General features: G+C 44.2%; 2 protein-coding genes across 2 annotated transcripts in view; one reads left to right on the top strand and one right to left on the bottom strand.

Moving 5' to 3' along the window:
* LOC139650597 (high mobility group nucleosome-binding domain-containing protein 5-like) overlaps positions 1–8,360 on the top strand; it is a 13,665-nt gene extending 5,305 nt beyond the window's left edge. The window contains exons 3-8 of the mRNA XM_071527305.1: positions 337–417; positions 2,345–2,485; positions 3,191–3,380; positions 4,232–4,345; positions 5,725–5,872; positions 8,069–8,360. Of these exons, the coding sequence (XP_071383406.1) occupies positions 337–417; positions 2,345–2,485; positions 3,191–3,380; positions 4,232–4,345; positions 5,725–5,872; positions 8,069–8,360 (966 nt within the window). The remainder of the gene's footprint in view (positions 1–336; positions 418–2,344; positions 2,486–3,190; positions 3,381–4,231; positions 4,346–5,724; positions 5,873–8,068) is intronic.
* A 25-nt stretch (positions 8,361–8,385) lies between these two features.
* LOC139650592 (GDP-Man:Man(3)GlcNAc(2)-PP-Dol alpha-1,2-mannosyltransferase-like) lies at positions 8,386–17,430 on the bottom strand (the record flags this gene model as incomplete). Its single annotated transcript, XM_071527301.1, has 4 exons — positions 8,386–10,607; positions 13,155–13,789; positions 15,334–15,502; positions 17,228–17,430. Coding segments are annotated over 4 exons (1,291 nt in total), but the record flags the coding sequence as incomplete, so codon positions are not given.
* Positions 17,431–17,500: the final 70 nt, after the last annotated feature.

Below are 17,500 nucleotides of genomic sequence, written 5' to 3'. Positions count from 1 at the left end.
TTGTCTTCTCTCCTCTCATTGTCTGCTCTCCTCTCCTCTCCTTGTCTCCTGTCCTTGTCTCCTCTCCTCTCCTTGTCTCCTCTCCTCTCCTTGTCTTCTCTCCTCTCCTTGTCTGCTCTCCTCTCCTTGTCTCCTCTCCTCTCCTCTCCTTGTCTCCTCTCCTCTCCTCTCCTCTCCTCCTCTCCTCTCCTCTCCTCTCCTCTCCTCTCCTCTCCTCTCCTCTCCTCTCCTCTCCTCTCCTCCATGGTGGGACACACAAACACACAAACCGCTCTCCAGTTATAGCAGTGGGATGAAACTGTATTTTCTCTCCCGTGTCTCTCCTCCCTGCTGAAGGACATTGAAGCAGCGCTGAGACAGATCAGACAGGAGAACAGAGAGGAGAGGAGAGAGCTGGACAGGAGACACGGGGACAAGGTGAGAGACAACACACCAAACACACCCACAAGTCTGAGCTTTAATCAGCTGAATCTAATGTGGAATTATTTAGCTAAATGTTTGGCTTTAAAAAGTATGAAATTGAAAGGTCCCACATGGTGTAAAGCAGGACTCCCCTCTCCTCTGTGATGATAAAGGAGTTGGATGGTCTATCTAAACATGGTGAAAGTATCAAAACTAAATCCACACAATCCATATTAGTGCAGCGAGCCTCTAAACGAGCCGTTTGGACTTCCGTAACTTTGTGGCGTCACAAAGGTTCGCTCATTATCATTTTTGTAAGAAATAATAGACTAAGGCTCTGTTCGAAACCGTTCCCTATTACAGAAATAGTGCACTATATAGTGTATCCGCCATTTTCTACAAGTGTCCGAATTCGCAACGGTTAATTTGATTCACTAAATAGTCCACTATAAGATACCCACAATGCACTACAAATTGTAGTGAACAGACAGTGTACCCTACAATTTCTCCTGTATACCACAATGCAATGTGATCGTGTCTTACCGAAGAAGAAGAAACAGCTAGCTAACATGTTAGCTAATAGAAACTGGTCTATTTACCGGTTGACAGCGTTAGCAAATCAACAAAAGATTAGACACCTCATTCGAGTTTCCTCCGTTTTGAACCAAGAGCAGCAAAACTGCAGGAATCATCGTTACAGGTCAGCTGACTACTTTATCCACCAATACAGGACAGGAGGTGATATGAAAGCTTCTGCTAGTCATTAGCTCACAAGCTTGTTTACCAAACCAAAACAGCTCGCTGCCATTAGCAGACGGCACCAAAGTTGACAAAACCACACTTGCACATGATTAGAATTTCAACAATTTATTTGTAATTTAATGCTGAAAACTTGTCAAAATCAATACGACCTGAGTCCATTTCAACCTGCTGTCATGATGCTTGGTTTATTTACGTGATGCTGGGCGCATCCCGGTGCGTCACACCAATATCCAGCGCATTTTTTTGACGCAATTATATTTACTGTAGTGTCCGAAATTTCGTTTGGTCGTTGCTCATATAGTTCACTATATGATAAACACTACATGGGGAATAGTGAGTGAGGGAATGAGTGAACCATTCCGAACGCAGCCTAAGACTCTTGAAACGGTTAGCCCAGTGGTTCTCAAAGTGGGGTCCGGGGACCCCCAGGGGTCCGTGGCACTCTGCCAGGGGGTCCGTGAAAAGTTTTCAGATTCATTCATTTAAATTATTATGATATAAAAAAAAGTTATTTTGAAATGCACTTTGATATTTTGTTTAGGTACAGTGTTACTTGCAGCTAATCGGTTTTATGATTGTTTTATGGGTATTCTGTGTTGAGATGGTGCAAATATTTTTAATACATATCTAATATCTTTCTAATACATTTCTCTTGTGTTGTTTTTTCACATAACTAAGACCATAGAAGTGTAAAAAATAGGCTACGTCAGATTATTCCAAGGGACATACATGTCAAGTCAAGTCAATTTTTATTTATATAGCCCAAAATCACAAATCAGAACGAGGGAGTCCTCGGTATATTCTCTATCTTGTAAGGGGTCCTTGGCTGAAAAACAATTGAGAACCTCTGGGTTAGCCAATCGGAACAGAGGGGTCGTTAATATTAATGAGAGATGCTGGAAAATGAACGTGGAAAATTGGATTGAGAGTGTTTTTGGTTCATGACACCACACACACAGCTTTGAATGGACAGAAAGACACAAAATAAAACTCTGGGAAGTGGAGAATATGGGAACTTTAAAGAGAGTTATTAGAGGTCTAATGTTTCACACTGTGTAATGACTTGTGGCTTATTTGTAGTCAAGTTTGAATAGATAATGACAGAGTTTTCATTGGAAGGTGATCTGTTCCTTTAGCAACAATGAACTGGACAAAAACAAGATCTTCTGCTGTTTTGCAGAAGGGAATCACGTTTGAGATCCGGTTAGACGACGAGGGGCAGAAAGAAGAAGAAGAGGCAGAGCAGCAGCGGGAGGAGAGAGGAGAGGAAGACACAGAAGAGAAGAGGGCGGGTGACGGAGGAGGAGAGGAGGAGCGAGAGGTGAGAGAGAGAGAGATCACCTGCTGCTTTTCTCTCTCTCTCTGTTTGTTTTCCTTTCTCTCTCTCTCTCTCTGTCACTCACACACCTTCCTTTCTCTCTCCCTCCTCTTTCTCTCTCCCTCTCTCCATTATTTCTTCTCGTCTTCTCACTCCAGATTTTTTTCTTTCTTCCATCTTTTTTCTCCCTCTTCCTTTTTCTCCACCCCTCTCTTGTCTTTCTCACTCATTCTTTATTTCTCTTTCTTTCTTTTTCTTTAATTCTTTCTTTGTGTTTTGTATGTATTTTTGTAAATATGTATTGTATTAAATGGAAATGACATTGTGTTGCCTTGTGTATGAAAATTTCTCCCTCCCAAAAAAAAAAAAAAAAAAAATTTCTCCCTCTCTGTTCCCTCCCCTCTCTCTCTCCGTCTCTCTGTCTCTGTTCTTCTCTCTCCCTCTCTCTCTCTCACTGTCTCTCTGTTTCCTCCCCTCTCTCCGTCTCTCTCTCTCTGTTCCCCTCTCTCGCTCTCTCTCTGTTCCCCTCTCTCGCCCCCTCTCTCTCTTCTCTCTCCCTCTCTCTCCCCCCCTCTCTCTCTCCCTCTCTCTCTCTCCCCCCTCTCTCTCTCTGTTCTCTCTCCCTCTCTCTCCCCCCCCCCCCCCCCCTGTCTCTGTTCCCCTCTCTCCCTCTCCCTCTCCCTCTCTCCCTCTCTCTCTCTCTCTCAGGACCCGGACCCTCTGAACCAGACTCTGAGCTTCCAGGCAGGAGAGCAGCTGAAGCTCAGGGATTGGTCGGCGGGACAGGAAGTGGAGGCGAGGAGGGGGTGGAGTCAGGAGGCTCCTCGCTCTCTGCTGGACGCCCTCGCCAACATGGCCGTCTCCTCCGTCTACGACGCCACAGCTCAGTCTGGACCAGGTGACGTACTGACTGTGTTGTCACTGAACTTTTATTTATTACATTACATTTATTTTATTTTTTTTACATTATCGTGGTTGTATTGAATCCCCATGTCATGTATTGAAGCAGATCGTCCAATCAATAATTTTTCTCATGAGATATTTACAGGTGAATGCGAGTGGTGTCCCAGGTTTTATCACAAATTATCAAACACATCAGAAATACATTTAGACAGAAACCACTGGCATGTATTTTGGGAATGTCCAGCATTAGGACATTTTTGGACAGAGATACACAAAGCATTAAAAAACATATTCTGTACCGAATTATCTTTGACTTGGTAAATGAAATATATCTAATGGAAAAAATTACTTTTTCACTCCGTCTACAAAAAAAAAAAATACATTTATTAAATTCTGGTCGAAATAGGTCTCTTATCTTACAAATGAATAATCTGTTTTTGTTGTTTTATTTTTATTAACAAACCTCATCAGTTTTTTCTGGTCTCCTTCCTCCCTCTGTTGTCTCTCCCCGTATTTGATTTGTCGAAACCTCTCCCAGCTCCTTATAGACACACCTACCTTTCTCAGCCTGTACAAAGTTCTAGAAACCTACAATTGTTGTAATAAATAAAAAAAATTTGAAGGATTTCGGGAAGGAAAGAGGAAAATTGTACATGTGCATAATGATTCAACTGTGTAAAACCTCTGCTTACCAATATCTCTACTGTATTGATGTATGTCTCTTGTAATTTAAATCACTGTTATCCCTAAATAAAGAATAAAAAAAAAGAAATACATTTAGATAGAATCTGAAAATCTGGCAGATTTTTGTTTCATGTTGTCATGTATTCCCCCCCCCCCCCCCAGGTGAGGAGGAGGCTGCAGGTCGCAGGCAGTGGGGCGACGGGCCTCCCAACACCCTGCTGCTCGCCCTCGCCCAGGCAGAGATTACATCATCAACGCTGGGCTCACTGACCCCAGGTCAGACCGTCCATCCGCTGATACATCTGTGTTTAACTGAAGATCTGGGGCCGGATTCACCAATGTGTTCTTAAGATAGATCTTAAGAGATGACATAAGAGGAAATTTTAGGAAGTTCTTAAGAAGGCTCTTAAGTGCAATTCCTCAATATTTTCTTAGTAACAGTCTCATTTCTTACAAATTTCTTTAATTTTCCTACTTAAGAACTTCTCAAAATAGGGCCTGAATTAATTCTGGTTAATAAACTTTAGGCTTACTGTCATTGAGGCTAGGAGACAAGGCTAGGAGGCTAGGAGACAAAGCTAGGAGGCTAGGAGACAAAGCTAGGAGGCTAGGAGACAAGGCTAGGAGACAACCCAAAGTGCTTCCATGTACAAAACAAATGGAGAAAAACCTATTTAGAGCAACTAGAGCAAAGATTTAAACATTGGTTGCTGTTGGTAAGTGTAAAATTTGCATCTTATTTCCAACAGACATGAGACAGAGGCCTACCTGGCCCTACACCAAATAAAGCTTTACAATAAATGTTCATCTTAATGTTAGGTGTAGGGGAACCTATGAAGACTTTGAACTATAACCTACTTGTCTAAAATGTGTTTAAATATATGATATTAGAGGCTTACCTTTTCACTGTAGGAGTTTTAAGACAGGTGAAGGCCGTCTTAAAGTTAAGAAAAAAATCAAGAACAAATTTGAGAACTTTCATTTCGAGAATACCATTTATTCCTAAGTTTTTTCTTAGGAAGAAACATAAGAAGAAAGTTAAGAAAATATATAAGAACTGTTTTTGAGAATATCATTTTTCCCTATTTTTTTTCTTAAGACTAAAGTTAAGAAAAAAATGGCACTTGAGAAGATTTTTTTACTTAAGAGGGTTTTGTGAATCCGGCCCCTGATCCACAGACTTACAGTGAACAAAACAAGCTTCAACTCCTAGATTATCCACATTACAAGCAACCAGTACGGAGGAATGCAAGAGTTAAAGCCAAAGTGTTCTGACAATTTGTGTATAATCTAAATATTCCTGTGACCTGAAAATGATCATGTCCGATAGAGGTGCTACGGGAAGAAATGAGGGACATAAAAAAGCTGAAGACAGAGATGAATCACAGTTTTTAAGAAGGTAGAGGAGGAAGATATTGGAGAAAAGATGAGTTTTCACATGACAGAAGATAGGGAAATTTTACCAGCCGTGATGCTTTTGGTAAACAGGTTGATTAAATTAACAAAACACCTGAACCTGATACAGCTGGAGTTCACCAGTATTCAGGTGGTGAATGACAGTATCTATAGTTTTAAAGCGAGGCATTGATGTGTCACTCAGAATAAACAAACCCTAAACTGAACTCACACTCTCCTCGCTTTCCCCTCATTTTTAGACCCAGAGAACGACAGAGCAGAGGAGGAGGAGGAGGAGGAAGAGGAGGAGAGGAAGGGTGATATGGAAGAGGAGGAGGAGGAGGAGGAAGACTCTGATGTGGAGGTGGATGAAGAGCGTCTGGAGCCGCGGTCGGACGATGACGACACGTGAGTCGACTCCTCTCTGTTCCACATGTATGAGATTATGTGACTTATTTTAAATGAAATGTGAGTTATTTAGAGGAGGCTCTAAACAGAGTGAACAGGTCGTATCTCACTTAACGGAATTCTATCCAATTCCGGCCACTCGGTCACTCGCGTAGTTTCCAGTATTTACCTGCATTTTTATACAGAGTTCCCAACCGAAAGCTAAGTGACGTAAATTCATACACATTTCAGAAGCTAGGTATCAAATTTCATAAATATCTATACACATTTAAGCATATAAAACACTAAGTTACAGCTTAGTCACGAACAAGAAGCGGGAAGCCTTAAATCCCACTTTGGGCGACAGTTACTTCATGTAGAGAATCGGTATTGGCTGATAAATGGAAAAATAAGAGCTTTGAGTACAGAGCCTGCACTTCTTACAAGTATCTGTAACACTGTGAAGGTACAGGAAGGGTTAATAAAGGGTTAATATCGAGTATATGAATACACCGACACGGATGAAAGTAAGTGTCCGGAATTGGATACGAATTTTGAATCTGAAAAATAGGTGCACTATCATCCATTTGCAGGGACTGGAAGAAAATAAGTTACAAGATAAGGTAAAAGAGATATTAAACTTTAAAAAAAAAGACAGATGGAGGATTGTTAATTTATGAGAAACTTCAGTGAAAACAGTACAGGATGAAATATATTGGTATATGATTGTGATTTTTTGGTCATATGCTGTCCGGAATTGGATGCCCTGATGTAGGGCTGCAACTAACGATCATTTTCATTGTCGATTAATCTGTTGATTATTTTCTTGATTCATCGATTAGTTGTTTGGTCTATAAAATGTCAGAAAATGGTGAAAAATGTGGATCAGTGTTTCCCAAAGCCCAAGATGACGTCCTCAAATGTCTTGTTTTGTCCACAACCCAAAGATATTCAGTTTACTGTCATAGAGGAGGAAAGAAACCAGAAAATATTCACATTTAAGAAGCTGGAATGAGAGAACTTTGACTTATTTTTCTTAAAAAATTACTCAAACCGACTAATCGATTATCAGAATTAACTTAATAGTCGACAACTAATCGGTTATAAGATTAATCGTTGCAGCTCTACCCTGATGCTACAGCTTTCTGACGGAGACGCTGACTGTTGACGGGATCGAACCTGAAATTTTTGGGGTCATGCGGTGGATTCTCTATCCATACCGCTTATAAAATTTCACTTAAAAGCTTCACTTCAAGTTACAAAGGGTTTAACATTTAGTAAAACAAGAGATGAGCATCCTAAAAAAAGGTTTTAGCAGGTCAAAGTTATCTGTAAACTGAAGTGAGTGGGAATATATTCAGGGTGAGCAAGTGGGCAACGAGCCAGATACAGGTGAACTGATCCTGTGGCTGGATGTTAGTCTGTCTTCACCTGGAGGTCTGACTCTGTTCCTGAACTCTAGTCCAGAAGTCCAGACTGATCCGTGGAGCGAAACAGAAATGTGAGGTCACGTGATCAGGATGGTCTTACCAGGCTACCTGAACTCTAGCTCACTGGGAAAACAGTCTGGTTAAACTCTCACAGCCTTTCATTGGACTTAATGTTAGTTTTCTATCCTTGATATATTTATGATTTTCTGATCATGTGTCATTTTTAGTAGCTTCTAATTGAAATAAATTAATTCAAGTATTCATCTCTATGTTTGCTTCCAGACTCTGCTCACTGCAGACTGACATTTTAGTTATAACATTTCTTGGAGGCAGAAATAATGGAGTTAAACCTCAGTGGGCGGAGCCAAAGAACCAGTTAGCTAACGGGCAAACTTGAATGGCAAAGAAGGAACTCTGGTCAAAATATAAATACAAAAACATAAATGACAATAACTTCTTTTTTCATTCCTTCATGACCTTGGCATCATGATGTTGAAAGTCAGCAGCTAGCTAACCTAGACTTAGTATGGCTAGATTGTATTTTTTCAGTTAGCAGCAGAGCGCTAGGCTTCATATTAGCTTCCTCCTCTCTTACCTCTTGTCTTTTTCACTGAGCTTCAGTCTGATGTTACTTAGCCAGAAAAACTGTGGTTCTTTGGCTCCGCCCACTGAGGTTTAACTCAACCAATCAGATTATTTCTGCCTCTGAGAAATGTTTGTAGAACTAAAACTCCAGTCTGAGTCTCAGTCCGCACCGAGTGATTTAATTTCCTCTGGTTCTCATCAGGAACTTTGAGGAGTCGGAGGATGAGCTGAGAGAAGAGGTGGCCGACTCCATGAAGAACCTCTTCATCCTGGACGACAGAGAGGGAGGAGAGGAGGCAGAGGGAGGAGAGGAGGAGGAGGCGGGTGGAGGGGAGGAGGAGGAAGAGGAGGAGGAGGGATTTGGGCAGAGTGCTGCAGACCCCCAACAAACCCAGACCGAGCCGCAGGATTCACAAGCAAACCTCACCGCCGGGCCGAGCGAGGCGGAGCGTCCGGACGAGAACCAGACCCAAGACAACAAGGACATACAGTAAATAAATAAAACAACAACCTGAGCGCTCACAGACACGACCGTCTTTATTTGGAGTGAGTTGGACCAGGACAAGACGACCGACGCACCGCAGTGACCGGAATGTCTCTCCGCTCCTTACTGAACTCGGACTTGAAATCAATCAAATCTCCACTGAAGTTCTGATGCAGCAAAAAAAAAAAAAAAAAATCTGTCTTTCGTTATCAACTACTGACAGGCTGAAGCTTCCTGTGTTTAAATGAAGATGCTGGAACAGAAGGAAACTCTGGCTGGGAAATCCCAAACCTCACCAGCTGCTTTCACTCTTCTACCAGCTGACTGTTTCTGAACGGTTTCTCACCTGGACAGCAGACTAAACTTCCTTATCGCAAAAAAAATGAGGCAGCTAACTAACTAACTTCTAAGTAACTTCTCCACCTGTTTGTGGGAGTGATTTGTCGTTTCTTCCATCGGCATCAGTGCAGCTTTGATTGATCTCTCGTCCGGATTGTGATTCTTCACTGTGCAGAAACTACAGATTGTAAAGACAAAAGCCTTTCTGTTAGGATGCAGCATTACTGTGTTTGTAGTTATTCTGTGCTGTAATATACTTTATTATGCTCACTCTTGTCTCTCCGCAGGCTGGCAGTTTACATCAAGCAGGTTAGAACGAGTGTGGACGATTGTAATGACGCCAGTATTGTTAAATAAAGCAGAATTTCAGCTTCTCTGTGAGAAAATAAAAGTCAAAATAGCCTCTCTGCAACCACAAAGACCTATTAGTAATACGTCTTCCAAAATAAAGATTCTTTAATATTTTACACATTCAGTAACAAATTTCCATGGCAAACAGGAATGGATAAAGTGAAAGTTAACACATTTAAATAAGAGATTTGGTCATCGTCTTAACCCAAAGCCTATACGGTTTCAAGTGCTTCTTGAATGTAAACAGATAAGAAAGTCTGACAAGTAAGAAACTCAACACATAAATGAAGACGATCTTAAATATCAGGTTTCAATCCAACACACTAAACATCCACTGTGGACAGATTCTGCTCTAAGAGAAAATATCAGTCAATATTTCAAAAACTCAGATGATACTTTCATCAAAACTGAACTATTTTATAAGCAAAATAAAGCTCATTCAGAACCGCGGTTTTGACACAAATGTATTTCACTTCCATGCTCGCAATCATTTTGTGGCTCTAAATGTTTTCAAATGATAACAATCTAATTTTGGAATGTAATCATAAAAAAAAAACAAAAAAACTTCTGCTCAATCTATTCTTACGAAGTCGGGAATTCTGACTTCCTACTGGGAAAATGCGACGGGAAAAATGGCGCTTCAAGCTGGAATTTTAACGCTACGCTTGAACGCTACGACCGCTAACGTATGCTAACTAGCTAGCTAACGTCGCCAAATATCACTGGCCGCTGGTTTTTCCAAGCCGGATCGCCGGAACGCACCGGGGCCGGGATCACAAACCACCAGCTGGGAATTCACGACGTCCGACTTTGAACGGAACGCAGCGACGTAGAGCTCTGATTGGCTCGCAGCCGGCTCCCCCCCCACGCTTCCGGCTTTCCTACCATGGAACTGAAAGCAAAGCAAAGTGAGAACAAGAGTCTGATTCACTGCAGGTCACTGGAAACACCCATCCTGTGTTTTGGTTCTTCGTCGTGGAGGATGAGGAGCAGGAGGAAGAGATTTAGGTTTTAGTGGCTTTTGGTGTTTTTCCACCGATAATCTCTCTCTACAACGCCGGCTTCTGTTTCTTATTCTGAATGGAACCGAGGCCGTTTCACGTTACCGACGGCGTGTTTTTAGCGCCCGGAGATATTTCAACTTTTAGTAAGAGAAAACAGGATTTTCATTAGTCACTTTGCATCGACTCCCCCCCCTCCCACACTTATCTGTTTAGCGCTGATAAAGCTCAAAATAAATACATAGAGACGCGGAGCTGGTGTGGCGGAGCCTCGCCTCTTCCTCATCGCTCCAGTGTGCTCATCAGAGGCTCCATGGCGGCCAGGAAGCAAGCGTCGAACTCCTGGTCGGAGAAGCGGTCGACGGAGCGGCGGGCGTTGCGGCGGATCTCCAGCCGAGCCGCCGGCGACAGATCCAGGATGGCTTCCATGGCGGCGGCGTAGCTGTCCTCGCTGTCCGCCAGGAAGCCCGTCTGACCGCCTTCGTACGGGACCACGATGTCCAGCTTCGGGCCGCCGGACTTATGGGCCAAGATGATGGTCCCTGCAGCCATACACTCTACCACACCTGGAGAGAGAGAGAGAGAGAGAGAGTGATAGTTTGCCGATCCTCACTCTGTGATGGAGGCTCTGGGTACGGGAGCTGAACACGCAGCAACCCAGTTCCTCTGTCCAGGCACTGACTCACACACACACACACACACACACACACACACACACACACACCTAGACTGATATTCATCTTGATGCTTTGGCAACATTGTCTGTGAACTTTCATGCCAATAAAGCACATTGAATTGAATTGAATTGAATTGAGAGGGAGAGATAGAGAGATAGATAAGATAAGATATACTTTCATGTCCCCGTAGGGAAATTTGTTCTGGAGTTCCACAGAAGATAAAATCATACATACCACATAGTAAAAAAACGTTAACATCTTAACAACACATGGCTTCCATACACATACACAGTTTGCACATACACATATTCAACAGTTTATACACATACACACCTGCTGACAATGGCGACATATTGCACAGCCCTCATGGCCAACATCTACATAACATGTTAGTGTTGAGAAGCTTAATGGACATAGGCAGGAATGAATGTTTATAACGGTTCAGCCCTGAATCTTCTACCGGAAGGTAAGAGCTGGAACTCTGGGTGGAGGATGTGAGTTGGATCAGACACTATTTTCTGTGCCTGTCTGATAATAGACTACTCATAAATTGCTTGGAGGGACGAGTGTTTTTTAACCCCCATAATTTTCATAGCAGCCTGTACCAGGCGAGCGATCTGTGATTTGTACCGTCAAGTTACCATACCAGGCTGTAATACCATATCTTATAATACTCTCTAATACTGCATGGTAAAATAGTAACATGGAACTTCTGCTCAACTCCATAGACCCTAAGTCTACGTAAAAAATACATCCGCTGTTGAAGTCTAGAGCAGAGACTTTCAACATATTATCAATATGAACCCCGAGGTACTTATAAGAGCAGACCTGAGTGATGGATACATTGTGGATAGCCACCGGCCTAAGATCACCCACTGCCTTCGGGTCAAACACCATCTCCTCAGTCTTCTTCACATTCAGCACAAGATGGTTAGTGTCACACCGTTGCACAAATCTCTCTATTTCAGAGTGGTAAGCTGATGAACTGCTGTCTCTGCGCATTAGGCCAAGGATGGGTGTATCATCTGAGAATTGAATGATATAGTTCTAAGGGGGGGTTCTTGTACAGTCATTTGTGTACAGTGTGAAGAGGACCGGGGAGCTGACACAACCCTGAGGGGGCACCAGTACTGACCTGGGCTCTGAGAGGGCATTGTTGACCCTAACATGCTGAGTACGATTGGTTAAAAAGGAAAAATACCATTTTAAAATAAAAGGATTTACACTCGTCTATTTCAATTTCTGAGTCAACATGTGAGGCTGCAGTGTGTAAAAGCTGAGCTAAAATCAACAAACAGTAGGCGTGCATAAGCCTTGGGGTCTTCCAGGTGTTTAGTGACCGGGTGTGTGATGCTTTTAGTAGCATCATCTGTGCCACGCCTGGGGCTGGGCGATAATTCAATATTATCATTTATCGTCTTTCAGTGGAATCATATCGTGATGATATGAAGATATTTTGATATCGTGACACACATTTCTGCTGTCTGAATTGATGATGACAAGCAAATTTTACTTTCATAAACTCTCATAAAATGAGGTATGGTAGGAGTATCATATGAATATTTCAGTTTTGTTTGACATCACACCTAACATTACCATTCGGTTCAATGAGATGAACATTAATTTGATTATTTAACGTGATTTTGCATACATGAACCATATCGTGATATATATTGATAGAGAAAAATCCTTATGATTATCGTGATACTGATTTCAACCATATCGCCCAGCTCTAGCCACGCCCCTGCTTGTAAGCAAACTGGAAAGGGTCAAAACATTTCATGACAATGGATGTCAGTGCAACAGGCCTAAAATCACTGTTTACCTTTGGACAAGGTCTTTTGGGGACAGGTGTAATTATTGATTTCTTCCAGAGGGTGGGGATGGTGTGCAAGTCCACAGATTTTTGGAAGATGGGACACCAAGCTGATGTCAGCTCCTCTGCACATGTTTTGAGGAGAAATGCAGAGATGCCATCTGGCCCTGTGGCCTTTTTAGTACAGGTGTGCTTAAAAAAATGATTGGACCTTATAAGGGTCAGTCACCAACCTTGAATCCTGGTCAGTAACAGAGACTGTCTCTAAAACATCTCTACATTCAGAGGAGAAGTCATGAGTTTCAAATCTCAGGTAAAAGTCATTTAATTCATTTGCTTTTTGCAGGTCTTCAGAAATACTGAGACATTTTTTAAGCTGGAGTCATATTAGTGATTGCCTTCATAGTGTCCCACAGTTTTTTGGACGGGGGGGGGGGGGGGGAGTGAGAGAGAGAGAGATAAAGCTTTTCATTCAAGCCTTTCATAAATCTTTCCATTGTCTGTTCTGAACAGCCGGTGTCTGCTTTACTGCTGCAAAGTCCAACCGCAGAGTTATTGGTGGCTGTGTGTGTGTGTGTGTGTGTGTGTGTGTGTGTGTGCGTGTGTGTGTGTGTCCTCACCTATGCCGAAGTGTTCGTTCCACATGGTGTGCAGGCCGATGGTGGCGTCCAGCAGCTCCCTCCTCATGTCGCTGAAGGGCAGGTTGAGTCTGAAGCTGACGCGCTCGGCGACGCCCAGCTCCTGGCAGAGCCCTCGCAGCAGCACCACGCGCTCCTCGTCCTCCCGGTTCCTGCAGCCGCCGATCAGCACCAGCCGCGGCGCCTCCCGCCCGCCCGGCCCCGGCCCCGCCCCCTTCCTGTCCAGCAGCCTGCGGAACGCCCGGATCTGCAGCCGGTGGTCCTTCTCCGGCCGGAACTGCCCCACCGACACGATGGAGTGGCACTTTCTGTCTCTTCCTCCTCCTCCTCCCTCCTCCTCTCCGCCTCCCAGCTCCTCCCACCCGTCCTCCTCCTCGTCCTCGTCCTCCAGCGGGACGTCCAGGAAGGCCCGGACGTCGCAGGGCGGGTAGACGACGCCGGTGCGGCCGGGCGAGCGCCACAGAGCCAGGATGTGGCCCAGCGTCCAGGTGGAGTTCACCATGATGACATCGCTGCAGGAGCCGGCCAGGCCGTACAGCAGGGCGAAGCAGCAGTAGTAAAACACCTTCACCACACTCAGCACCGGGTTTCCAGAGATGAAGTCAGCGTTATTGAACCTGGGAGAGAGAGAGAGAGAGAGAGAGAGAGAGGGAGGGAGAGGGGAAGAGGAGGAGGAGGAGAGAGAGAGAGGAAAAGGAGGAGGGGAGAGAGAGAGAGAGAGAGAGGAAGAGGAGAAGGAGGAGGAGAGAGAGAGAGGAAGAGGAGAAGAGGAGGAGGAGGAGAGAGAGAGAGGAAGAGGAGAAGGAGGAGAGAGAGAGAGAGAAAGAGGAGAAGGAGAGAGAGAGGAGGAGGAGAAGGAGAGAGAGAGAGGAGGAGGAGAAGGAGAGAGAGAGGAGGAGGAGAGAGAGAGAGAGAGGAAGAGGAGAAGGAGGAGGAGAGAGAAGAAGAGGAGAAGAAGGAGGAGGAGGAGGAGAGAGAGAGGAAGAGAAGGAGGAGAGAGAGTGGAAGAGGAGAAGGAGAGAGAGAGGAGGAGGAGAAGGAGAGAGAGGAGGAGGAGAAGGAGAGAGAGAGAGGAGAAGGAGGAGGAGGAGAGAGAGAGAGGAAGAGGAGAAGGAGGAGAGAGAGAGAGGAAGAGGAGAAGGAGACAGAGAGAGGAGGAGGAGAAGGAGAGAGAGAGAGGAGGAGAAGGAGAGAGAGAGGAGGAGGAGAGAGAGAGAGAGAGAGAGAGAGAGAGGAAGAGGAGAAGGAGGAGGAGAGAGAGAGAAGAAGAGGAGAAGGAGAGAGAGGAAGAGGAGAAGGAGGAGAGAGAGAGGAAGAGGAGAAGGAGAGAGAGAGGAGGAGGAGAAGGAGAGAGAGAGGAGGAGGAGAAGGAGAGAGAGAGGAGGAGGAGGAGAGAGAGAGAGAGGAAGAGGAGAAGGAGGAGGAGAGAGAGAGAAGAAGAGGAGAAGGAGGAGGAGGAGGAGAGAGAGAGAGGAAGAGGAGGAGAGAGAGAGGAAGAGGAGAAGGAGAGAGAGAGAGGAGGAGGAGAAGGAGAGAGAGGAGGAGGAGAAGGAGAAAGAGAGAGGAGGAGGAGGAAGAGAGAGAGAGAGAGAGAGGAAGAGGAGAAGGAGGAGGAGGAGGAGAGAGAGAGTGTATGGTTTTTAGCGATTGGACAATCTATTTATCTCCTGATACGTTTTGATACGTGATCTGAGGTTCAGGATTCAATCCAATCAGGATACGATGTAATAAAAGTGACAACAGTTGAAAAAAGTGACAACAAAGTCTGACTGTGCAGAATTCTGTTTATTTCTGAGCCTCAAATCTTTCCAGCGATGCCATTGGCTGCTAGAATGTAAACAACAATTTAAGAACGTCATTACAAAGTGACAATAATATAATCCGAGCAGTGATAGCCACCATGGCTGGCCTGGTGTGCAGCCCCTATGAATCGCAGTTTGCAGCACTCTTGCTTGGAAGGTCCATCTCACTCAAAAATGGTATGTGCAACAATAACACACTGTTGTCTTCACTGGCAAATTCGAAGAGTGCTGAAAACTGCGATTCACAGGGGCTGGACACCAGGCTACACCATGGCTGAACAGACAAAAACGAAAGAGAAACTCAAACTGCAGCAACAGGAAGTCTAAGCCCCGCCCACACTGTGTGACTGACATCTCACCTGGGGTTCCTCTCCCTCACCACGGACAGCATGTCGGTGCTGACGGTCGGGTAGTGGACGTAGCTCGCCACCTTGCAGGCGCCCAGGTAGCGGAAGACCGGCAGGGTGAAGGCGTAACCCATCGAGTCGACGTACAGGTCGGGTACGAAGGCCGTCAGAGCCTCCCAGCCTGACACGCGCGCGCACACACACGCACACACACACACACACACACACACACACACACACACACACACACACAGACAGGTCGTTCAGTTGGATGTTCAGTTATCCAACGATCTCATAGATTTAGGGCTGCAACTAACGATTATTTTCATTGTCGATTAATCTGTCGGTTATTTTCTCGATTAATCGATTAGTTGTTTGGTCTATAAAATGTCAGAAAATGGTGAAAAATGTGGATCAGTGTTTCCCAAAGCCCAAGATGACGTCCTCAAATGTCTTGTTTTGTCCACAACCCAAAGATATTCAGTTTACTGTCATAGAGGAGGAAAGAAACCAGAAAATATTCACATTTAAGAAGCTGGAATCAGAGAATTTTGACTTATTTTTCTTAAAAAATTACTCAAACCGATTAATCGATTATCAAAATAGTTGTCGATTAATTTAATAGTTGACAACTAATCGACTGATCGATTAATCGTTGCAGCTCTACATAGATTCACCTGTTTTTTTGGAGGTGGGGAGGAGAGGTTAAGTGGACATATTGTCATCAACTATAATGTAATTATTTTATTTGACTAAGATCATTGGCCATTTTAGTCAGGAAACAATTGATTAAATTTAATCAATTTGCCATGACTACAGTCTGAATAAATTTAAAGGCTATTTTCACAAAGACTATGAATTAGGGATGCCCTGATAACGTTTTTTGCCGCTGATCACCGATCGTCTATGAGCCATATCTGCCGATACCGATCAGCCGGACCGATAGTTTTTTTGTTTTGTTATAGCAGCTGGTATAGCAGTATTATAGGTCTAACAGTTTCCATTTTACATACATTTCATCCATCAAATTGAGTCCTGGTTAAAAAGTATCCACATTTTCTTTTTTTCTACCTCAATATTTACTTGATCATTATGTAAACAAAACCATGTGCGTTCTAGGTAGCGCAACATGATTTAGTCAGATAACCGAAGCACAAGACTCAGACTGTTGCCACTCGCCTGTGTTGTTGATTCAGTTAAATAAATGGAGACTCCCTCCGAAGATATATATCCGCTTCAGTCTTTGTTTTTGTATAAGTGAATGTTCTTAAGAGAGAGAGAAATTAGACTTTTCAGTTACCTCTCCGTGGACCGTGGACAGTGCAGAGCCTTATGTAAACAAACGCACATGGCATGAGATGAATTGATGCATTAAATAAGCAGAGAATTAAATGAGGGGAAGTAGCGGGCGTGACGGACTGTGGCGTTACCGGTTGTCCATGAAGATTTGTGTTTTTAATGAACATCCACACCGCCACATGTTTTGAGGTGAGTTAGCATGTGACAATGACACCAACTCCGCTGAGAAATGGCTCACGTGTTTTGTGTCATCGATCGGTTTTTGCAATCAGTGACTATTAAAGCATTATCGTAATTCTCCGATCTCATACTTATACTGAATATCGGCCGATTCCGATTGCTGGCCGATCGATCCCATCCCTACTATGAATACATTTTAAAATGCTGTGAAAATGAACACAACATTTTATCAGTGAATTAAATTCCACCTATATAGAATAGAATAGCAACTCCAAATGATGTCTGTTCACCTGCCAAAATAGAATAGACCAAATAGAAGACCAAACTCAGACAGAATTGACCGCCATTTGATCCTGATGTCTTTAGCATGGGTCCAGTGGGATTTGAACCTGTAACCCCGGCAGCGTCGGTCGGGTCGAAGTCTTACCCAGGAACATGGAGCCCATGCTCTGGCCCAGCAGGGTGAAGTGGGGGTAGGAGGCGGCCTCCACCAGCAGGCGGTGCCGCAGGAAGACGAAGGTGACGGGCCGCGGCAGCGTGATGTTGAAGCGCTGCACCGCTCCCTCCAGGATCTGCTCCCCGCTCACTTCCTGGTCCCCGGTGTAAACCACGAAGGACACGCCGGGGTACCTGAGAGCAAAACACAGAGTCAAGTTCAAGTTTGTTTTGTTGTTGTTGGGGTGTGGCTGTCCTGATGGAG

This window comes from Centroberyx affinis, unplaced genomic scaffold, assembly GCF_046629955.1.
Source record: "Centroberyx affinis isolate AG114_WGS23_722 - 3 ecotype Tasmania unplaced genomic scaffold, CSIRO-AGI_Caff_v1 ptg001519l_1, whole genome shotgun sequence".
NCBI lineage: Eukaryota > Metazoa > Chordata > Actinopteri > Beryciformes > Berycidae > Centroberyx > Centroberyx affinis.
Note: the sequence above shows the minus strand (reverse complement) of the source record. Positions and strands in the feature narration are given on the sequence as shown.